We start from the raw sequence: 24466 nt of genomic DNA, 5'->3' as shown, positions 1-24466 counted from the left end.
CAAAATCACTTAAGTCAAGTGAACGGTTTTAAATGTATAATATTAAAATGTGGTTTTAAAAACTCCTTGGAACCCTCAGCCATCGTTAAAATACACTCACTTTGACGGATGCTTTGGCACTTTTTTTATGAAGCTTTTCAATGCGTTACCTTATCGGGTGCATGAGATTTAGTCTGTTCTGCAGAAGAAAACAGACAAAAAGGGTCTCTCAGCACGAGTTACTCTTCTGTAAAGGTTATAGTAAACATGTCAATGCCTAATTAAGCAGAAAATTTTATCTGTATTGTGGGGGAGGCGTTTGCTGTCTCTGACTTTTCTTCTGGGGAATCCATTTAGAAGGACAAAGTAGATTGTGAAGCTGAGCTGGTCTGGAAAGCTCAGCTTCCAAATGTCAGCAGGGAAAAAAAAAACAACAAAAACACCTCTTTTTTCCTTGTGTGAAAATGACTGTATTGGCTGCGCAGATTGAGGGGAGGGGTGCACACACAGGGGAACACACACACATGTATATTTTATCCATACACACGCACACACACAATAACATGAATTGCCTCCAACCAAATGTCAGGCCCTGTGCTAGGCACTGCAAGTACTGACCTGACTAAAACCCGGCCACACTCTTAATCCATGGTGGCAACAGAAGACCTCTTTTCCCTCCTAGATTTTTTTCCACCGGCTGTTCGTGTGTAGTTAGGTGTGTATGCATGTGTTGCTGTGATGCTGTGATCATATTGCTTGTAGAAATGGTACCTCTATGTCTTGGTTGGCCTGGAACAGCCTTGGCTAAGGAGTGTTGTCCCAGTTTTTGAGCAAGAAAGTCCTTCTAATTCTCAAAAGTGACCCTGTTTGATTGATAAAAATCTGCCTGACTCTTTGGAGTATTTTTGCTTGGCTCTGTAACAACTCATTTATTAATTTTATAACAGGCTCTTTCCTTGAGCTTAATGATATGACGAACATACCCAATACTAATTTGCAAACATACAAATTAGTCCGGGAAAAAGAAAATGCAACGAGGATGAGGGGGGTGGTCTAGTCTAGTCATCCAGTGATTTTAAACTGGGTTTTCCTTGCAAGGAGTGACCACTGATTAATGGTTGTTCAACTAGATTGAGTAGCTTCTGTTTCTTCTAATCAATCTATGGAACTGGGGACCAGCAACACCAGTTTAATGAAAAATCCACTTGTCAGCGTGCTAGGAAAGCAAAAACACAACACCAGTAACAATACAATAATGAGCACAACCACCAAGCCAGTGGCTAAACTGATTTTACATTTCATCTTGTTTTATGGTATCATGCCTTTAAAAAAAATTATTTATTTGAGAGACAGCACGGGGGAAGGGGTGGAGGGAGAGAAGAAAGAGAACCTCAAGCAGACTTCCTGATGAGTGCGGAGCCTGACATGGGGCTTGATCTCATGTCCTGAGAACATGACCCGAACCAAAATCAAGAGTCAATGCTTAACCAACTGAGCCACCCAGGTGCTCTGTATCATGCCTTTCAAATCGTGGGCTCTTCTTCTTCAGCATTCCCATAATTCTCCCCTCTGAAGTGATTATCTATTTAGTAACTTCTTTTTTTAAAAGATTTTATTTATTTACTTGAGAGAGACCGAGAGAAAGAGAGCACAAGCAGGGGGAGCAGCAGAGAGAGAGAGAGAGAAGAAGACTCCTTGAGGAGCAGGGAGGCCAACATGGGATCATGACCTGAGCCAAAGGCAATTGGTTAACCAACTGAGCCCCCTAGGCACCCTTTTAATGACATTTCAATGAACCTTTAGCTTTTGGGCGTCTGCAAAGTTTTCTTATTCATTAGGTTGGCCATAGAGAGTGGATTGGAGTGATTAGGACATGGGTGCTCTCATCAAACAGACCGGAGGCATGTCACTCCACAACACTAGCTCTGTGGCCATGGGCAAATTTCTTAACCTTAGAGCCTCCTCTTAACCAAGAGCCTTTGGAGTTCCTGGCTAGAGCTGCCTTATTCCCAGCAAAACCCCCTTTTCTTCTAACTCCCTCTGCCTGCCTCACAGGACAGACCTCTGGGCATGATCTCTCTTTTCCAAGTTTTCTTGCTGGTGAGTGGAAATATGGTCCCACACCTTAGGGTTTCTCCCAAGGGCCCACCTGCACCAAGAGGGGAGAGAGAGGCTCACAAGGAAAGAAAACATTGCACGGAGATCATGCAAGCCTTGCAAATCCAAGGCTGAATCTCCCTTGATTTGGTACTTTAGTTACATTTTATCCACGTGGCTCCTAAAAGGCCAGGTGAAGGAAATGAACACATGGGCATAAATAGTCACTTTCCCCATCTCTGTTGATGGATATTTGCCCATTAATTCCCTTTGCACCCGCTCTCTCATGCCTTCATTTTCCCTATGCAATTACTGGCCCTAAATCCTCTCAGAGAAGGGAAGGCATGCATCCCCAATAGCACTTTGCATCTACAAATCAAACGTATAATTGGCATCTCATGACGGGTACCCACAAATCACAAAGCATTTGAAATTACAGGCACAAGATCGAGAGGGCATTTTCAGCCTTGTCTGAAAAGGTCTTCATAAACCTGTTTGAGAATAATAGGATATTCCCCAAATCTCCCATTCCAACACCATTTGCTATTATTTTAAAATCATTATGTTTGCCGAGCTTACATAATTTTTCAGCTATCAATGGAAGATTTTATTCAATACTCCATAATCTCTCTTCCTGCTGTGCGACTCTCTACAAATAAAAATGTTATAGCAAAAAAGACACTGGCTATCAAAAATATAATGGCTGTGCATCTAATTTACCTGTGAGTACTCAAAAATGATTTATTAAGATAATCGTATGCCAGTATATCCAAGTGTCTTGGGAAACCTTACCACTGAGATGCCAAGGGTCAAGTCTAGTTTTCTTATGAGCCAACATCCTTCTCTGTAGAGCTCTGTCTTTGTAGGATTTGAATTGCCATCCAGCTTTCCTGAAAGTCCTACCTACAAATTTAGCAACTGCCCCACTATCGGAGCAGTAGAGTGGCACGCCTTCGACATGAAAATAATACATTAACTTGGGATTCTAGGCGTTTACAATGATTTGTGACTCCTGTCAATTAAAAAGAAAAAGGCACGAGATAGCACCCAACACGCCATTTGGCTTTTTCCCGTGTCCATGGTTTGCAGGTCATAAAAGCATGGATTCAATTGCTCTTCCGTTTGGTCCTGGGAGCACTTAGGTCCAAGTGGGGAAACTAGGACGGAAGGCCTCCCCTTGTCACCTTATTTCATCTCTTCTTCTTCTCTCTCACAGGCTACGCCCAGGAGGAACAGCTGAAGGAAGACGAGGAAATAAAAGAAGAGGAGGAGGAGGAGGAGGACAGTGGTTCAGTAGCTCAGCTTCAGGGCAGCAATGACCCGGGGACAGACGAGGAGCTAGAGACGGGTCCGGAGCAGAAGGGCTGCTTCAGCTACCAGAACTCTCCCGGGAGCCACCTGTCCAACCAGGACGTGGAGAACGAGTCTCTGCTGAGCGATGCCAGCGATCAGGTGTCGGACGTCAAGAGCATCTGCGGGCGGGATGTCTCGGACAAGAAGGCCAGTGTGCACCCCAAGCTGCCCGGCGAGAGCCACAACTGCATGGATAAAATGACCGCCGTCTACGCCAACATCCTGTCCGATTCCTACTGGTCGGGCCTGGGCCTGGGCTTCAAGCTGTCCAGCAGCGAGAGGCGCAACTGTGACCCCCGCAATGGCAGCAGCAAGACGGATTTCGACTGGCACCAGGACGCACTGTCCAAAAGCCTCCAGCAGAACTTGCCTTCCAGGTCGGTGGGGAAGCCCAGCCTGTTCAGCTCGGTGCAGCTGTACCGACAGAGCAGCAAGATGTGCGGGACCGTGTTCACCGGGGCCAGCAGGTTCCGCTGCCGCCAGTGCAGCGCCGCCTACGACACCTTGGTCGAGCTGACCGTGCACATGAATGAGACGGGCCACTATCAAGATGACAACCGCAAGAAGGACAAGCTGCGACCCACGAGCTACTCGAAGCCCCGGAAGAGGGCTTTCCAGGATATGGACAAGGAGGATGCTCAGAAGGTTCTCAAGTGCATGTTTTGTGGCGACTCCTTCGATTCCCTCCAAGATCTGAGCGTCCACATGATAAAAACAAAACATTACCAAAAAGTGCCTTTGAAGGAGCCAGTACCAACCATTTCGTCGAAAATGGTCACCCCGGCCAAGAAACGCGTCTTTGATGTCAATCGCCCGTGTTCCCCCGATTCGACCACAGGCTCCTTTGCAGACTCGTTTTCTTCCCCGAAGACCGGTGGCCTGCAGCTGTCGTCCAACAACCGCTACGGCTACCAGAACGGCGCCAGCTACACCTGGCAGTTTGAGGCCTGCAAGTCGCAGATCCTCAAGTGCATGGAGTGCGGCAGCTCGCACGACACCCTGCAGCAGCTCACCACCCACATGATGGTCACCGGGCACTTCCTCAAGGTCACCAGCTCGGCCTCCAAGAAAGGGAAGCAGCTGGTGCTGGACCCCCTGGCCGTGGAGAAAATGCAGTCGCTGTCAGATGCCCCGAACAGTGATTCTCTGGCCCCCAAGCCATCAGGTAACTCAGCCTCTGACGGTGCGGCGTCCACGACCGAGCCGAAGAAAGAAAGTAAGAAGGACAAACCAGAGGAGATGGACAAGGACGAGAGAGTCATGAAAAGGGAGGAGTATGATGATCCTCTGCAAAAGCCTTTAGACCCCACCATAAAATATCAGTACCTAAGGGAGGAGGATTTGGAGGACGGCTCCAAGGGCGGAGGGGACATCTTGAAGTCATTGGAAAACACCGTCACCACAGCCATCAACAAAGCCCAGAATGGGGCCCCCAGCTGGAGCGCGTACCCCAGCATCCACGCGGCCTACCAGCTGTCGGAGGGCGCCAAGCCGGCTCTGCCCCTGGGATCCCAGGTCCTGCAGGTTCGGCCCAACCTCACCAACAAGCTGAGGCCAATTGCCCCAAAGTGGAAAGTCATGCCGCTGGTGTCCATGCCCACCAACCCGGCCCCGTACACCCAAGTGAAGAAGGAGCCCGATGACAAAGAGGAAGCCGTGAAGGAGTGCGGGAAGGAGAGCCCCCAGGAAGAGGCCTCGCCTTTCAGCCACAGTGAGGGGGATGCTTTCTCCAAAAGCGAAGCCCCTTCCGAAGCCAAGAAGGCCGAGCCTCGTCTCCTGAAGGAGGAGGCCCGGCTGGTGGAGGAGGGCGGCGAGCCCGAGAAACGACCACCCCTGGAGCCCGCGCCCACACTCAGCAATGGGTGCACCCTCCCCACGCGGGCGCCCGCCCTGCCGTGCATCAACCCGCTCAGCGCCCTGCAGTCCGTCCTGAACAATCACCTGGGCAAGGCCACGGAACCCCTGCGCTCCCCCTCCTGCTCCAGCCCAAGCTCAAGCACAATGTCCATGTTCCACAAGTCGAATCTCAGCGTCCTGGACAAGCCGGGCTTGAGTCCCGCCCCGACGCGGCCCGCCAGCGTGTCCAGGCGCTACCTGTTCGAGAGCAACGATCAGCCCATCGACCTGACCAAGTCCAAGAGCAAGAAGGCCGAGTCCGCGCAAGCACAATCCTGTACGTCCCCACCTCAGAAGCACGCTCTGTCGGACATCGCCGACATGGTCAAGGTCCTGCCCAAAGCCACCACCCCGAAGCCCGCCGCGTCCTCGCGGGCCACCCCCGTGAAGCTGGAAATGGATGTGAGGCGCTTCGAGGATGTCTCCAGCGAGGTCTCCACCTTGCATAAGAGGAAAGGCAGGCAGTCCAACTGGAACCCTCAGCACCTCCTGATCTTGCAGGCGCAGTTCGCCTCGAGCCTCTTCCAGACATCCGAGGGCAAGTACCTGCTGTCCGACCTGGGCCCTCAGGAGCGAATGCAGATCTCCAAGTTCACGGGGCTCTCGATGACCACGATCAGCCACTGGCTGGCAAACGTCAAGTACCAACTTAGGAAAACGGGCGGGACAAAATTTCTGAAAAACATGGACAAGGGACACCCTATCTTTTATTGCAGTGACTGTGCCTCCCAGTTTAGAACCCCTTCTACCTACATCAGTCACTTAGAGTCGCACCTAGGTTTCCAAATGAAGGACATGACGCGCCTGGCGGTGGAGCAGCAAAGCAAAGTGGAACAAGAGATCTCCCGGGTGTCGTCGGCTCAGAGGTCTCCGGAAACAATAGCTGGCGAAGAGGACACAGACTCTAAATTCAAGTGTAAGTTGTGCTGTCGGACATTTGTGAGCAAACATGCAGTAAAACTCCACCTAAGCAAAACGCACAGCAAGTCACCCGAACACCATTCACAGTTTGTAACAGACGTGGATGAAGAATAGCTCTGCAGGTATGGGTTTTACTCCCAGGTGATGGGACCGTAGCCTTGTGAGGAGCTTCTTGATGGGAGCTGGGTCTGTGTAGAGGCAGCCCCTGTCTCCCAGTACCAAGAGGACAGTAGCCTGCTGGAATAGGACTTATCTGTATGAAAGACTAGAACACGATAAGTCCTACCCACCTCGATGTCTCCAGGTTAGAGTTGGCGAATAGAATGAAATGGGTTCAGAGAGATGGAGTTCACAGATTACTGCTTCAGGATACGTGATCTCCTTAGTGACCCAAGGCCCAACTCTGAAGGTCCAGCCAAGGCTACACCTCATTTTAATTAATACGTACGGACTAACGTCACTGTCCCGTTTCACCCCCTCACCTTCCCGCAGCGATGCTAATGACTTAGGAAGTGAGTGGAGGGTGAGCAACAGAACGAACACTGTAGAGTTCCTGGGGGCAGCCACTATGCAGAGATTTCTTAATCGGCTCGTGAACTTTATTACTATTACTTGTAATTAATGCTTTTGGCAGCTTCCTTTCGGCAATCGCTATACCCTCCCGTCCCACCCCTCGGTTTCTTACCTCCATTAGGTTTGCTAGGAAAGAGTGTCTGCCCTGTAGTCAGACGGCAGCAAAATACACTCTGCAGATCACTGGGGTGAAAAGAGAGGAAGCCGATTTTCTTCTCTCCTCGTCCTCTGGTTTTCTTTAGGATACACCAGTATCGGCGGCCGCTTTTAACAAAGATAGATGCGCTGCATGCCCTTGACAGTTTGCTTTTCCTAAAGAAACGAACGACTTTCTGAACACCCATTGCCGATGCACTTGGGGTCGGTCCCACAGCTTCAAGATCGTTTGCATCTTGTATCATAGAAGTTCTGTGCCTTGTATAGTCACTGGTGCCCAGACTCTCTATGTCACCTTCAGGAAAGAGGACAGAGACCAAGGTCAAATAATTTTGGCAGACTTGCCACACCGGCCGCTTTCGAATTCTGGGCTGGGTCTTCACATAATCCCTTCATCTCCTTTTTTTTTTTTTTTTTTGGTATTTTGTCTGCTTCCTTCTCTCTGCTCTTCAGCATGATACCCCCCTACATGCTAGGGACCTCCACACACACTCAAGTTGTCCTCTACCTGGGCCTTCCCCCCACCCCCCACCCAAACCCAGACGGGGACCTGACCTGACCTAAAGCTTCTGCACTTGCCAGTCCAGTTTATGTCATGCTAGGTGACAGATTAGTTCTTTTGGTTACTTCACAGTAAGATTATGGACAGTCAGTAATCACCTAAAAGCCCTCACCACCCCCTAGTGTCAGAGCATTTGTTTTTTAGATAGGAGATTTTTAGATCAAGCCACAAAGGTATGAGCAGGAGCAGAGCTCCAGGTGGAGGAGGGGTACTTACGTGGTGTGGCTTTGGGCTCACCCCACGTCAAGTGGGGAGATTTGCCAAGTGTGAGGATGGTCAAGATGAAATCGAGGGTGAAAATCTGGGACTGTCCCCTCACTGAGAAGATCTAAGAGCTTCCGATGGAGGGGGATCCCATCCTATAACTCTAATGGCTCCGTGGGCCCAAATGAAGACTGTTATTTTGTTTGCATGTTTTTATCATGATAATTAAAATGTGTTACTAGCAGATTCATCTCTTGCTTTCCAAGCATGATTTGTTCAGCTCATACTATTGAAAGAAAAGCCAAAATTCATCTACTGAATCTATAAGTGGGCTTGGGGCTTGGCAACATTCTATTTATTTGCTATATAACATTTTATATCTTATGTAACTTGCTATTATACTTTGCTGGTCCTTGGGAAAAAAAAAAAAAAAGGTGGATATATACAGAATACCCAGGGAGAAGAGAGATGTTTCCAATCCCATAGTGGCAGGTCCAAACCATGGTGAAGAGGACAAATAGGTAATGTTTATTTGTGCTACAATAAAGACCAATTTTCCACCTGTTAGGTTTGTAATCATTCTTTGAAAAAAAAATAATAATAACATCGCTGCCAAAACATTGCGATACGTAAATAGAAAGGTGGGAGAAAAAGAAAGCCATAGTCAAAATCTGAAACGTACATGTCTGTTCTAAGAAAGCAAAGATAAACTGATCATTTGGAAAACCCGACACAAAGGCACCTAACAAATCTGTTTAAATACCTAGATTGGATAGCTCTTCTCATCCCTCTGCATTTGTATAAAATAAATATTTCTGATTTGGACCTTTGAAGCACCACATCACAGAGTTATTATATGAAACCAAAGCTCCATTCGTATATAAACACTGTGATGCTGTGCTCTTGAGATAGGATTACAGAGAAACAAGTTTGAGTATTTAAGCCTCATCCTAAACCATAGGAGTATACGTGTGTTGTGTGTACACACACACAAAAAAAAACGGTGCGGGTGCATGGTGTGTTTATTAATACTAATCTGCCTGAATAGCTCCCACATTTGCACAGAAGTGGCTCTCCGACCCTCTGGCCACCTAGGGAAGAAATCCTTCATCCTCGAGATCCTCTCTTAGAACAACATCCATCCAGTACCTTGCCCACTGCTTAGAGTTATGCAAATATATGTTTTTCAATGATCACAAAACGAGATCCCTGTTATCCGGAACTCTAATTTTAGTTGGTATGCGTGATAGCACAAACTGTACAAAATGACATGATGTCTTAGAAAGCACGGTCAAGATTTTATGGAAAATTTGGGAGCTCTATCGTATCTGTGTTCTCTGTGAGACGCAAATTTTGGCCTGAATTTTCTTTCCTTTCTTAGATAGGTCTTAAATCCTGCAGAAGGCTCTGCCAAATATTAAAGGCAACGTTTCATTAAAAATTAATTAGGCAATATTAAATGTGCATCCCTATTTTAGGACATGAGTAATCTAAAACAATTTCAGTAAGTATTTGTATATACCTTTAAAAACCACATGCTCTCAAATAATAGAAATTAAACAAAGAGCAAATCAATGAGTCTAAAATGCATAAGGACTTGAAATTATAGTCATTATCGTGTAATACGGTGTACAAGTTTTGCAGCACACCTAGCCTTGAAATTGGGGGCAAGAATGAATTCTAGTCCAATAAGCTGCCGCCTTTGTTGTGGGTGATTTGATAAAAACACATGTTCAGGGTGAACAGCGCGTAAACTTGCCAAATAAAATACGGGATGCCCAGTTAAATTTGAATTTCAGATAAGCAACAAATAAGTTTTTAGAATAAGCGTGTCCCAAATATTACAGGGGCCATATTTTTACTCAAAAAAAAATTTTTTTTAAGTGTGCATTGCTTATCTGAGATTCAGATTTTACTGGGCAGTCTGTATTTTTATTTGCTAAATCTGGCAACCCTAACAGCATGGATTATAGGACATTCTGGAAAAAGCAAAATGGGCTGGATTAATTAATGTCTATACGAGGCATCACCCTTTCATTCATCCACTAAATAAATATTCCTCCCTAGCTCCCTCAATCCGTCCTCCCTCCTTCCTGTGTCCCCTCCCTGCATTTCCTTCATCTTACAACAAACATCGGTTTGGCTTCTACTGTGCACCAGCCTCTGCTCAGCAATGGCTACGTAATGGGGAACCAGCAGACGTGCTGATGATAATAGCAGACGTGCTGGCCCTCCGGCAAGCTCTTTCCAAACATTATTCCACTTTAGTCTCACAAGCAGCCCTATAAGGTAGGGGTTGATTCAACCGTGTAACAGGGGAGGAAAAGGAGGCAGAGAGATTCTGCATGAATTCCTGCGATCTCATAACCTCGCTCATTCATTATCACCTATCCAGAAGGCTATCACTCCAGGCCACGCGCCGCGCTAATCCCAGGGAATAAACCAGTGACCAGAACAAGAGCCTACCTTTTAGGCTCGCCGTAGACATGCAGATGGGCAGCTCTGGGGTAAATGCTCACTGGAGCACACAGGAGGGGCATCTGCCTGACTCCCGGGAGGAGGCCCAGGAGGGGGCATGATGGCTTTGGGGGGCACGTGATGTTACAGCTTCCTCTGGCTGCCCAGGCTCTCCGGCTTGGGTGCAAATCCTAACTCTTCCACTCTCCCCAAGACATGGCCCACTTCTGGGTCTATAATATGGGAGCACAGTTGTCCCCTCATAGAAAATTTGTGAGAATTACATCAGCCTGTGCAATTCCTTTCCAGAGAGCCTGGCAACTAGGAGGTTCACAGGAAAAGTCAGTGCTCCACAGCCTCTACGGGAGGCCCGTGTTCTTCAGCCTCACCTCAAGTGCGTAGACGTGTGGCTTCTCCCCAGGTGCCCCCATGGAAGCCTCCACTTGCTATTAGATCACCTCAAGTGTGTAGACGTGTGTTCTCCCCAGGTGCCCCCATGGAACCCTCAGCTTGCTATTTGATCACCTCAAGTGTGTAGACGTGTGGCTTCTCCCCAGGTGCCCCCATGGAGGCCTCCACTTGCTATTTGATCATAACGATAGCAAATGACAGCAACACTCCCACTGAGTGGCTTCTTCGCGAGCCAGGCGTGGCGATCCATGACATTCTGATTTTGCCACGAGCCGGAGGGTTTTGTGACTTGTCCACCAGCACAAGGGCAGTGGGCAGGTGGACTCAAGCCCGGGACCGCTCCACGCTCCTCGCCTTCTTCTGCCTCTTGGCATCCCCGCCGCCTTGCCTGATGGTTTTTAGGTGCGACCCCTGGCCACGTGGACACCGAACAGCCCAGAAAAAGGCTGTACCAGTGGCACAAGAGCCAGAGCCCGGCAAGCCTCTCCCCTGAGCTTCTCCGAGGCTCCAGCTGCAAAGCAAATATTGAAAGTCGGGAGCCCGGGAGCGGCCCACGGGGTGAAGGGAGGCATCCTCGCTCCCCCGGCTGCAAAGGCCTCGCCCGGCCAGGCAAGTCCACCTGTACCATTCGGTGTCTAACCAAGGGATGACCCGCATTCCAGTGAAAATATACACATACCCTATTTTTCTTTTTTTGATCCTCATCCTGACTCTCACTCGGGGGAAGCAAAATGAGAATTCAGAAACAGGGTCAGCTATGAGACTAGCGTATCTCCAACACAGCAAGAAACAAATGTGTCATCTGTTTTAATGTTTCCATTTTATTCAAGCGATCTGGCTTGCCTCCCTCGCGCATCGCCGGTCCCCCTCTCCCTTGCACTGTCCCCCTCATCGGGACCTTCGAAATCTCAACCCTGACGTGTATAATTTGGTGCTTTAATATAGAGTAACATTATTTTTCATTTACTCCAATCTGCCATCAGTATCATCTTTTCATTTAACCAGATGCAATTCTTTTTTCTTTCGCTAAATTGAAAATCCATGAGCGACAGGGAGTGCAATGTTTTAATTAGCTCATATTTTTTATATGGATTTATGTCTTTAAAATACATTTGTGTAATTCTTCAGCTAAATTAAAAACGTCTTTCCGCGAAAGTGAGGAGGGGAAAATAAAGAGCTGAATTGTGTCATTAGCTTAGGTAGATACAGATGGAGAGCAGGACCTCACGGGGTGGGGGGGGGGACACCTAGGACGGCTAGAGCTTCGGCCTGGGCCCACTCTGAACTTGCCCCTTCATTTAAGGAAGTCTTCCTCTATAAAGATTTCACGGAAACGGCTTGGGGAGGGATTTTTTTTTTAAGGCACCTAGTAAGTAAACAAGCAGCTACCTTCAACGAACTAATTTGAAACCGAACCAGACGCCAAACAAAACAGGCGGAAAAAAAAAAAAAAGAAAGAAATCATAATGATAAACAGTTTCCCTTGCATTTCTCTCTTTGTCTTTTTTTTTTTTTTTAACTATCAAGTTTAAAGCTTTCCACGGTGCTTTTTTTTCTACTTTATAGGAGACAAGTGACATTCTGTGGTAAATGGGAGGAAAAGCCATGCAGAACTGAAATCTCTCTAATGCACTGACACTAACTTGCCCTCTATTGTTGGAACCGAGCAGGCACTCATGATTGTTCATCAAACGGCTCCTAATGCAGTTAAAGCATTCAGCTATAATTTCTCCTTGCATTTATAATTACTGTCATAGACTGCACACCTCGGTGAGCAGATTAAAGCTATAAACTATTTAGCCACGGCTCTAAGACGAGGAACTTGATTTGTCTGGCAGGAATTATTTGTTAGAGAGCTTGACACTTCACATAAAAATGACTCAACTTGATGAAGAACAATGCAGTTTTAGCAATGCAGGGATTTTAAATCAGTCTGGACGCCACGCCCTACAAGAATCGCAGGGCAGTTTGTTAAATGATATGTAGGCCACGGAGATCACGTTCGGGGGACCAAAATAGCAGAGGATGTGGCGTGCAGCTGCTTTCTTTCCCGACTCTTCCTCTGAAGGAACAGGAGTTTGTTGAAAATCAGTGCGTGTCATGTTCTCCCATTAAATCCAGTGTAAATGTTACATGAGGCTCACCTGGCAGGAAGGAGGGATGCCAGGAGCTGAAGGCGCCCGTCACCTTTGGGGGCTTTTGAGAACTTTGTGCTGCTGTTGAGACCACGTGCCCCCCAAAGCCAGGGCCACGTGGAAAGTGCTGGTGGTTGTTTTGCCTGGAATGGTCTTTATGCCTTTGGTCTTTTTATTTGTTTTTGTTTTTGTTTTTTCACTTGAAGGAGGCATATTGCATATTTTAGGCATGGAAGGCATTCTCTTTGGGGTCATCTTCTAGGGATGCTGTGAAAACTCAAAAAAAAAAAAAGAAAGAAACCCATGTTCAGGTTGATGAGCAAGACTGGCAGAGGCTGGGTGGCAACAGTAAATGGAGTTCCTTTCTTCTTCTTCGGTTTGTGTTGAGGATTAGCTAAAAGAGAGTAAGGGCAGAGCACAGCCCTGGACCTGGCCCCAGAAGCGAGTACTCAATGAACTTCCCTCTCCTCTTTATTCCCCACCTTGATCACCTGCCTCAAAAAAATCCCCTTCTGTTTGCTGAAGGCTTAAATCAAGATGTGAGATGGATTGTGCCATTTTATTTGAAGAAATAAGGAGAGACTATGAGTACAGATTTAATTAAATCAGCTCTGGGCCATGGGCGGGGCGGGGGGGTGGGGGTGGGCATGGAAGTATCTGGTAGTGTTTGGGTGCCCCAAGAAAGGATGGAATAGAGCATTTACCTGCATTTCTTTCCCTCTGACTTCTACTTTTTCTCCCTGCCACCAGCTACCTTGAAAAATTCTATTTGCTACAGTCCAAAATCACCAGTGGCCTTGCCATGCTTAGGAAGGTCTGCATTGAAGTTTCAATGCAGATAATGATGGTGATGATGTTGATTAGATGTGGTAAGAAAACAGTGCGTGGCAGCGTCAGCTACCACTACGGTCCTCGCCGTGATCAATACTGACAGAGGATTAACATTTACGGTTAACATTACGGCACCTTTACGGTGTTCCAGCTCTTGTACTAGGGCATCTCACATATAACCTCAATCAATCCTAACCCAAAACTCTACAAAGAAAGAATTATTATGATACTCAGCTTCCAGGTGAAGAAATCAGCCCTCAGACAGGTGAGGTGATCCTCAAGATCACAGAGCTAGCCCATAGTGGAGCAGGAAATCCAAGTGTGGGCAAATGCTTGATTTACCTCAAGCCAGAATTTTGGCCGATTGCTTCTGGGCCTTCTGGCTAAGATCAAGTGCAGAATTTTGACCAAAACGTTTCCCAGAACCTTTCTGGTATTTAGGGAGTTAAATTCTATTGGGTGCTGTACCAAATGTGAGATGTGAACCCTGTCCCCAAGTTATTGGCAGGGGAGAGAAATTGAGGGGGCAAAAAAAAAGGTTTCAATCACCTGAAAGCCCAAATCTTTGACACAGACAACTTTCTCCCTCTCGGGCCCTCCAGCGAATTGGCACTTTCACCATGCCTGGTTTTATCTGGTATTTTTTTCATCTATGGAAAAAAAAATGATGTTCAGGTTGTGTTATTTTCAATGCTACATTACTCGATTTCACAGTCAAATAATTCTATTTTTGTTCACCAGAGAAATTTGTCATGTTTAATTGTTTATGACTCCCTCCTCTCCCCATATTTGCTGTAGCCCCCACTTGCCCCTATGCTGCCTTCCTATGGATGCTCTGGTGTGCAGTAACCATGGAGATGGGTCCCTATTGGGTAGCATTTGCTCTGGCTTAGAAGTCAAAGGACCAATCAGGACCTCATCATCCCAGAAATGTAAGAGAATGGAAAGCAAGAGGACTCTGGAAGTGGAGGGTGGGCCTGTCACAGGAGATGGGACTTCCTGATGCCTAGAAATCCCACGAGGGAAGCATCAGGGAGCTAAAAACTCAGGGGGAGGTCCATAGGCTCTGGAGCCCCTCAGGCCTGGGCCCAGAGGGCCACATCTCTACGTCCTAGCTGAGAGGCCTAGAGCAGGCCACATCACCTCTGTGACCCTCAGCTGCCTCTTCTGTCAAGTGGCCACAGGAAGCCTGGCTGAATGTAGTGTTATAAGGATAAAATTAAAGAAAACCCACCAAGTGTCTTCCTGGTACAATAATGGGCATGTAGAAATCATCAGTTAAAGAGAGTTACTCTTATAATTGTTAAAATACAGCAGTCCTAGCATCAAGGGTGAGTTAACATGTCTGACAATTGTCATGATAATAGCCACAGCCACAAGTATCACGTGTTGCAACCAAGTCATATTTTGCGTCTTGGGAATGTCCCTTTGGGAAAGACAAATGTGAAAACGTCATGTCAGGGCCTATGGCCTGTGCAAGGACTGCAGCGGGAGCAACACAGAGGTGGAGTCTGTCCTCAGAACGCTGACAGTCGGTCACAGAAGAAGGAAACCAAGGCTTCAACTGAGCTCAGTGCTCTCGCCAGAGAAATACTGAGCTATTGGGAGCTGAGAGGGCTCGAGGACATCTAGCCAAATAAGCAGAGGCCTAGGCTGTGTCTGAAGTGAGCTAACAGGTGGAAAAGGGGGAGAACCTCGTGGCAAAAGGAATGACTAGAGGAAAGTCTTTTAAGTGAGGTAGAGTGAGGGCGGGGTTCCTTCTAGAAAATGCATGTTGTTCAGTGTGACTGGAGCTATTTAGGGGAGAAGATGGCATAGAGGGGTTGCTGATCAGGCCAAGAAGCTAGTGGATATACATAGGATAGCTCTGACTCGAGCATATAAATTTATCTTTTGAGCCTCACAGAGACAGATGTTCAATGCAGGTTTGATTTACTGAAATACTCAAACATCATTTCCATGAGGTTGACCTTGTAGGGCTTTGAGGTGGTGGGGCACTGGACTGGGTGTGAACACGGCTTCCACCCCTGAGGTCCAGGAGGCCAGGGGCCGCATCTGATGAGCTCCCCACGTACAGACTCCACAGATATTGAAAGGGACGGAGGGAGAGAGGGAAGGGAGAGTATCTAGGAGGTGATCATCACTTCCTCTGACATCCCCCACGTGCGAAATGGCAGTAAGGCCTGTGTCACTCATCAGTGAGGCAGATCGAATAGATAAAGCAGATGGAACCCTTTAGCACAGTGCATAGCACATAAGAGAAGCCCCAAAGGAAGGAATCGTCAGGCTCTGTGCAGTCCAGAAAAGAATGAGAAAGTGAGAAACAGTCCCAGTCCACCATCAAATGATTTGCCCAGAGGACTGACATCGCCACGAGGGCTAAGAACTGCCTTTTTTTGAAGTACGCTCACCCAGGGGAGCAGAGTCAGGAGATGGCTTCAGGTGAATGAGTCAAGCTGTTCTGCATTCTCTGCACCAGGAGGATCAGAGACCTTCTTCGTTCAGTTGTCCTTTAATTCATGCTCTTGTAGAAGTGGCCACGAGCCAGGTTTCGTCCTAAGGGCTGGGCCGCATGGTACCTAGAAGGAAGGAGAAGCCGATCTTACATTCTAATCAGAGGATACACGTTGATCACAGCACTAACAGCTCACATTTGGGAGCACAGAAACAAAAGTAACAATTTCTTAGAATGTGGGGCTGCCAAGGGAAGAGTGTAATGTGAGGGACTGTGACAGGGCCACCTACTTTAAACGGGGAGGGGGAGGGAGGTCAGGGAAGGAGAGTAAGGAGGTTGAGAAGGAGCTGGTCATGTGACAAATCAGGGGCAGGACATCCCAGGTGGGACAACAGAAGGGTTGGCACATCTGATTCAGGGAAAGGCCAGTGTTGAGGGCTGAGCTGGAGGGGTAGGGGTGTGGTTGGGGAGGGGTGAGGCCATGAAGTAGGTCAGGGCTTTGTAGACCATCTCAAGAACTTTAGACCGTTCCCTCCTACACTCAATGAGAAGCCATTGAAGGGGTTTAAAAGGGCAAGGACATGATCTACTTTGTCCTTCAGGAGACCTTCTGGTTACTGAGCGTAGACTAGATGAGAACGGTCAAGGGCAAAAGCAGGAGGCCAGTGAGAAGGTGAAGGGAAAGGCAGTGGTGATCTGGAGGCAGTGTAGGCAGGGAGCATGGAGAAGAAGAAAGGGCTTTAGGGGCTTCCAGGCCACTCACAACCATACCTGCCTAGAAAGAAGAAGAGGTGTCAAACCGAGAAGACATGTAGAACATTAGGAAAAATTTGGCTTCATGTCGTGGGGCCCTGGGTGGGCTTCTAGATACAATTGTTCTTCCCAAATCACTCCCAACTCCTAAGTGAGCCATTAGTGCCTAGTTCCCAAGGAGAATCCATTTCTTGATCAAAGTAAGCCACGATCTTTCTACTTCTCCAGAAATTATGAGGTACAAAACAAGAGGCCTCTGCAGTGCTTGCCTTCCTATTTTTCAATCCTAATTTAATTCCTCTCTCCATTCTGTAATTCAGCACCTCCACCCCACCCCAAGCATCAACCCTAGGTGGTCCCGACTCCAACGGAAGATTTACTGGCAAGATGAAATGGAGGAACACATTGGGTTTTTTTTTTTTTCAAAATGATTGAATGACCTTTTTGGCATCCCCATGATGCTGAAGTCTTCTGTAATTATTCAGTTTGGAGGTAGAGAGTTCTGTTGATCAGAGAAAGGCTGATGTGGATGTCAAATGTCAATAAATTTGCAATCCATAATTGCCACCACGTGATGCTGGAGCAGACTGGAGAATGGCTTGGTCACAGGGCTGTGAATGGTTGAACCAATACAAGCACCAAAGTATCTCGTGCGTTACACGTGCAAAATCACTACACTATCTTCCCCTCTTGCACCAGCTCAACTTGCTCTGTCCCTGCCTTCTTTTTTCCCCTGTGACTGTCACTGTCACCATCTGCTTCTCTGGAGATAAGTGTGCTGCATATCTGACCTTCCAAAGTTTTCTGGGTCCATCTCCACCCAGAGCCAGCGATGGGTTATTCCAGAGAATCTCCATAAGCTCTTTCTGGTTGTGCTGTTCAGGTCTGTTTGGCCCTGCTGGAGATCAAGCATTGATTTTTTTCTGCTTTGCTTGCTTTCCGACAGCATGGTTTGTATCGGAAAGGTCTATGTCAGGAATCAGAGACTGTTCGTAACAATGGGGAAAAATACCCTAATATAAATATACCATTTGTGGGCTTGCACTTTGACAAGTGCAAGTGAACTGGAAGATGCTAGAAAAGCTCTGAAGTCATGGAAACACGGAACAGAGGCATTTGCTTTAATGACTCATCTAATTCCTTGAGCTCACCTTATCAAGTTGTAACCTCTGAATCTCTAAGTTCCTAGTTCAAAAATGCAAAGCCTCCTCTGTCCTCGTGTTAATTTTTAAATTATATATCATTGTAGAGAGGCCCTTGTGGTGAATATGATGAGCCATTTTCGCATCTGAAATGGGGAATTATAACTGAACATTAGCGATTGCTTATAAATCACTGTGAGCAAAGTGGCATCTGTAACCACACGGTTTTAGCTGGGGAGAAATACAGTGTATGAGAAAGGGGACTCAGAAAGGGGATTTTCAAGAGATAAGGTTGCAAGCTGATGATCACAAATTCCTTGGTGCACTGAGCAATCTCCAGGACCCCAGTGGACCTGATTTGAGGTGTGTCTAAAACTGGGATTCTAGGGCACCTGGTGGCTCAGTTTGTTAAGTGTCTGCCTTCGACTCAGGTCATGATCCTGGGAATATCGGGACCAAGGCCCACATCTAGCTCCCTGCTTGGCGGGGAGTCTGCTTCTCCCTCTGCCTTCACCCCACACATGCTCACTCTCCCTCTCTCTCAAATAAATAAAGTCTTTTTTAAAAAATGAGGCTGGGATTCTGTTCTGTGGTTGCCTTTTCTTTTTCATGGAGCCATTTTTTTGGTCTAAGTGGAAAGTTTCTTGGAGGTTGAGAAATGGTCCTAAGGTTCCCTAGGAAAGTGCAAAACAGCAGTAGGACATGTGAATCTCAGGTAGCATCTCTGCCAGACAACTGGAATGTGAGCCAGGCATGGGATTTGGGAACACAGGTGCTAAGTGCTATGTCCACCCTGGCTGGAGAGCACTGGAGAGGTTTGTGGCTTTGAACGAATCCACATGCCACTGCTCCCTAGCAGTAAGAGCATGTGCTTAATCTCTGCAAGATGCAGTTCCTTTATCTATAAAATGGGGATAACTGTCCTACCTCAGGGCTTGATAGACAGGATTGCAGGAGACAATCCTGGTACAAAACCCTAAGACAATGGTTTTCAAACTTGAGAATCATCTGGAAGATTTCTTAAAACCCAAATGACTGAACCCATTCTCCAGAGTGTCAGATTCAGTAGATCTTGGGTGGGGCCAGATGATTTGAATTTCTAACAAATTCCCAGGAATGATAACAGGAGGCTGGTCCAAGGCCTGCATTTTTGAGACCCACTTCTTTAAGCACAGTACCTGGCATGTTGTGACTGCTCATAAAAAAAAAAAAAGTTTGCTTTATTAGCTTTAATTCAGTCTTTGAGCCTATTTGACACTCTGTCCTGTGTGAAGAAGCAGCATGAACTATAAGGAAGGTCCTAGGTTAGTGTAGAAAATCAAGTCAGACCAAGAAGATGAGACCATCCAGATTGTCCCTTAGAGGGGGCAAACAGAGAGTAGACATGGACCTACAGAAGCAACCAGAGGAAAGAAATGAAATCCAGGAAAGGAGGAGGTGATCCAGAATTTTCTAGGACTCTGCTGAGATCACTTAATAAAGGGATACACAATACCAACTCAGTTGTTTCTACAACTCCGTTGTATCAGAAGTTTCCCACATCAAGAGCCTTGATTGTCAGGCAAGGGAATAGGTCCTCTTCTTGACTTAGCTTAATATCTTCCATAACTCTGAGAAGATGGGACGCAAAATTATTTTGGAAGCAATAGTTAAAACTGTTCAGCATGCTAACTCGAAATTGTGTTTATCACAATCTGTTATTTATAAGTGACTCCAAACCAAATCAAACTTAATTTAGTGAGCCAGAGAATTTGCCAGTTCATCCAAGGATAGAGTTGGTTTCATGCAGATGAATCCTGAGTTCAAAGGACGTATGTCATTGGAACTTGGTCTTTCCCCATCGTTCAACTCAGATTTCCCCCCTATTTTGTCTTCATTTTCAGAGGAAAAGCAAGATTGCCTGGACCAGCACCAGGGTTATATCCCGCCAGCTTAGGGGTTTCAGTAGAGTGTCTGTTCACCAGGAGTGCCACCTATGGAGACTGAGCTGATTTGGTCTGTAGGGTCACAGTACTCTTGATGCAATGCCTTAGGCTGGGAAAACAGGTTGCCTGTCTCTTCAGCCTGGGTCAGATGCACACTCCTGGAAGCACTGGGTGAGCTCAGTGTGTTACAACTTGGGCTGAGATTGGTATGCACAGAGGAGTTGTGATATCAGTGGAGATTTTGGGTGGGGGCGAGGATGACCCTGAATTCCACTCATCTTGTTCAAGCTTGACCTAGACCATCCGCTCACTCTCCTGACACCTACTAATTTTTCTGATTCCGAATGACAGAGAGTGGTCCCATTAGTCCCCTGGTGCCTCAGCTCAGGATTGATGGATGCTTCTCTTTCTCTCATCTTTCCCACTGCTCTTCCTTTCATTACTAATTTTTTTACTAGACCTCCATAATACTTCCACCATTTCACCTGCTCCACCTCTGTTTCTACAGCATCCCCCCACACATCCCCCCACAGATTAGGATCATTGAAGTGCATCCTATCTCTTGACAGGACTCTACTTACTACCCTGTGCCAGTTTGCCCAGCCCACGACTGCCAGATTAAAATTCCTAATTCGGGGATCCCTGGGTGGCGCAGCGGTTTGGCACCTGCCTTTGGCCCAGGGCGCGATCCTGGAGACCCGGGATCGAATCCCACGTCAGGCTCCCGGTGCATGGAGCCTGCTTCTCCCTCTGCCTGTGTCTCTGCCTCTCTCTCTCTCTCTCTGTGACTATCATAAATAAATAAAAATTTTTTAAAAATAAAAATAAAATAAAATTCCTAATTCGAAGCTCACAGCATAATGAGAAGAGGTGCCATTTCATGAGTGTTTTTTCTACCTGAGGGACTTCAAATAGGGTCTTTCTGATCTTTATATCAACTATTCCCATTATTTAAATATCAACTTAAACAGTATCTTCTTCAAGGGCTCTTCCCTGAAAATCTATCTAAATCAGAATTCAACGAACATTTCTGTAAAGTGCGAGATAGTAAATATTTTCTGGGTCAGGGCCACCTAGTCCCTGTCACAATGACTCAATTTGTCATGGCAGCACAGAAGAGTAATAGGAGATGTGTAAATAAAGGGGTATGGCTATATTCTAATAAAACTTTATTGAGAGACTCTGACACTCAAATTTCATATAGTTTTCACGTATCATAAAGAAGCATTCTTCATTTGACTCTTTCAACCATTTAAAAATGTGAGGACCAGTCTGTGGGCCCCATAGCAACAGGCGATGGGCTAGATTTGGCTCACAGGCCATAGTTTGCCAAGCCCTGATCTAGAGCCATCCAGCCCTCTCAAATGTCTCTTTCCCATCACCCTGTTTTATTTCCTTTATAGATTTACAGCTACCTGATAGTACGTTATTTACTTGTGCATTTCCTTATGTCTCAGCACCATGCTAGGCTCCACGGATATAGCAGCCAACAGACTGATATGTTCCTCCCCATTGAAGATCTTATAGAAGGAGAAAGACAAGAAACAAGAAAACAACCTGATAAACAAACTCATTTCAGATCCCATGAAGGTAGCAGTAGTGTTCATTTACTTTGGGTGCTCCAAGAAGACCTCTTTGAGGCGTGACATCTGAAACATGAAGGACTGAGGAACCAGTCCTGAAATGAGAGAAAAGGGGATTTGAGATGGGGACAGCAAGTGCAAAGGCCCTGAGGCAAGTGAGAGCCGGGAGCGTTGAGGGAAACTCAGAGAAGGTCAGTGTTGCCGGAACTCTGAGCTCAGAGAGAAGTTTGAATATTTAGCACAGACTCAAGTGGCCAGCCCATGGTGATGAGTTTAGATTATTCTAAGTTCATTGGGAGGATTTAAATAGGGGAATGGCATGATGCAATTGGCATGTCTAAAGATGGTTCTGGCTTTCGTGTGTGGGCAGAATCACAGATATATATGTGTGTGAATGGGCTCACCAGGAAGCTCCTTGAACATCTCAGAAGGACCCTACACATATTAAGCCCCCACATACACACACACAAAAAAAAAAAAGAAAAAAAAACTTGTGAAATTAATGCATTAATTAAAACCATTAACACAGCATAACTTTTCCTTGACCCCTTGACAGCCAGTCTCTTTATAGCCAGGTTCCTGAAGCAGGTCAATTTATATCATAAAATTCAAAAATTATAGCTTATAACATAAAGTGACCTCCCATTACATAATGTGGCAAAACAAGCAAATTAATACCAGAGGCAATAAATGTCTAGGCACTAATGCAGCTGGAGTGTGAAATATGTTCCCATTGCTTTGAGAGTACAGATTCAAAATGAGGATCAGATTACCCAGGTGCTGCCGTCATAAAGCAGCACCTGACTTCTAGCCCTAGCTGGTGTGAACGCAGCCATCTGAAGGGTTTTACATTCTTTCTCATCAGTCAGGAAACAGATATTTTTGAGTCGGTTTACGTACAGGCACAAGGATCCAGGAATGGGCAAGATGGAGCTTACATCTTGCTACCCCTCGTGGAGCTTACATGCGAGTTGGTAACATTGGAGAGAACCACGGCCTGTAAACAAAGGCAGTCATTTCAGTGCCGTGAGTGCTGAGAATACGGGGCAACCAGACAGAGAAGACGAAGGCTAAACTTTAAGATGGGTGGGCAGGCAAGGCCTTTCTGAGGAAGTGACATTTTTGCGGAGACCTAAAAAGTGAGACTCAATTGATCATCCACCAAGTCAAGGAAGGAGAAGATCAGGCAGAAAGAATAGTGCACGTTCCTAAGGCAGGAAAGAGCTCAGTGTGTTCAAAGCATTCGGTAGCATAGGGCTCAGCAAATCTGTTTTATCACAGGACCAGTGAGTGAACACCTGAGGGTTTGTGGGACGTGTAGTATATATCGCAACTACTGGACTCTGACATTCCACCACAAAAATGGTCACAGATGATACATAAATGAGTAGGGGCAACCAAGGGCCAATAAGATTTTAGTTACAACTACAGGTGGAGAGCTGGATTTGGTGCAGGGGCTGCAGCCTGCCAGCGCCTGGTCTCATAGGGTGGCACCGTGGGCGCAGGGGCCAGAAGCAGACCCTGGTATGAAGATTCCTGGACGAGTCATTTCTTAGGAATGTGCTTCCAGAGAAAACCAATAAGAGGAGGGCAGAAAGCTAGGCCTGGGTGTGATTTCAGGGAAAGCCCCAGCCTCCCCCTCTGTCCGCCGGGGAGCCCCAGGGGGTCAGCTATGCCTCCGAGTTTGACCCCTCTGGAGGCAGGGCGTGGGCTCTGGTACTCTGACCTCGCTCCATCACTGGTGACGAGCCGTCCCAGGCGGGGCATCAGCTGGAAGGGTCCGTAGGCAGAGCAGCTCCAGTAGCCATGGGCCACCCACGGAAGACAGTTGCACCTGCGTGTGTTGGAAGGGCAAACAGGCGGGAGGCAGGAGGGAGGTATGAGGAGAAGGGACCCAAAGCATCACAAGCCCTACAAAGGGCTCTCTTTGGATGGGCTTCCCTGCAACCACATTCCCACTGCATCGGAGAGTGGGGGTGAGTCCCTGCAAGGCCTCCTAGCGTCCGCTGGTGAATGACACGAATCACATGCCACGACACAGGAATGCCACCTTCATATAGATGTTCATATAGGAGCAGCGCACATCCAGTGGCCGGTTAACCATTTTGCTTTTATACCTTCTAGTCTCCCACCTGAAAGGGACAGCTAGAACGTGTGTGGGGCTCGGTTCCAGAAGTACGCTCGGGTCCAAACACTGGCATTTGCAAGTTGAGTCCCTCTCTGCAGGTGGCCAACCTTTCTGAGGTCCAGTCAGCAAATGTGGAGTGAGCGTTCCTGGAGCCCCTGTTCTGCCCTCCAGACTCGGCATACGCTCAAACCTCAGTTTCCTTATCTGTAAAATGGGGATAATAATATCCCACTAAAAGTCTGTGAGGAAGGTTAAGTGAAAAGAAAAGATAAGGAAGCTCCTAGCATAATGCACGTAGTAGATGCTCCACCAATGCCAGTTGCCTCTCCTTCATTGGTTGGCACCAATAGGGAAGGCTGTTCATCGGTGTCTCTGGTGGCATTCAAAAGCCTACTCTCTGTTTTCTTGTGCTGTTTTGGTTACCCATTGAGCTCAGCTACAGACTCCCGGAGGCCTTTTGCCCTGTTCCCTGGACAGATCTTTCCCAGGACTGACCTCAGCCTTGCCTGTAGCCATAGTGATCTCTCTCACTTGTTCAATCAACACACATTTATTGAGCACTTCTTATGCACCAGGCAGCACTGAAGCCCTGAAGACACAGGCTTTAGTAACCATGAGTTAACGTGGAATGAGCACATTACCAGTGTTCTCTCCTTTCATCCTCCCCAAATTCACAGAAGTAGGTTCCATGATGGGTCCCCATTTTGTAGGAGGAAAAAAAAAACAACTGAGTGCTACAAAAGTTATCATACAGTTAGGAAGCACCAGGACCAAAATTTGAGTGTATTTTTTTTTTAAGATTCTATTTATTCATGAGAAACAGAGAGAGGCAGAGACACAGGCAGAGGGAGAAGCAGGCTCCCTGCAAGGACCCCAATGTGGGACTCAATCCCAGGATCACAACC

The 24466-nt window shown here is 47.0% G+C and overlaps 1 protein-coding gene across 3 annotated transcripts in view; it reads left to right on the top strand.

Annotated features, from left to right (window-relative positions):
- The window catches only part of TSHZ2 (teashirt zinc finger homeobox 2), a 445080-nt gene that overhangs the window by 254564 nt on the left and 166050 nt on the right, over positions 1-24466 (top strand). Inside the window, exon 2 of one of the 3 annotated variants that reach the window (XM_041732258.1) lies at positions 3293-6241. In XM_041732258.1, the coding sequence (XP_041588192.1) occupies positions 3293-6241 (2949 nt within the window). Of the gene's footprint in view, positions 1-3292; positions 8307-24466 lie in introns of those variants that run through there. The other 2 variants (XM_041732257.1, XM_041732256.1) reach the window with 2 other exon arrangements.

The sequence above is a fragment of the Vulpes lagopus genome, chromosome 18 (assembly GCF_018345385.1).
Source record: "Vulpes lagopus strain Blue_001 chromosome 18, ASM1834538v1, whole genome shotgun sequence".
NCBI lineage: Eukaryota > Metazoa > Chordata > Mammalia > Carnivora > Canidae > Vulpes > Vulpes lagopus.
This window is presented reverse-complemented; position numbering and strand designations above follow the sequence as displayed.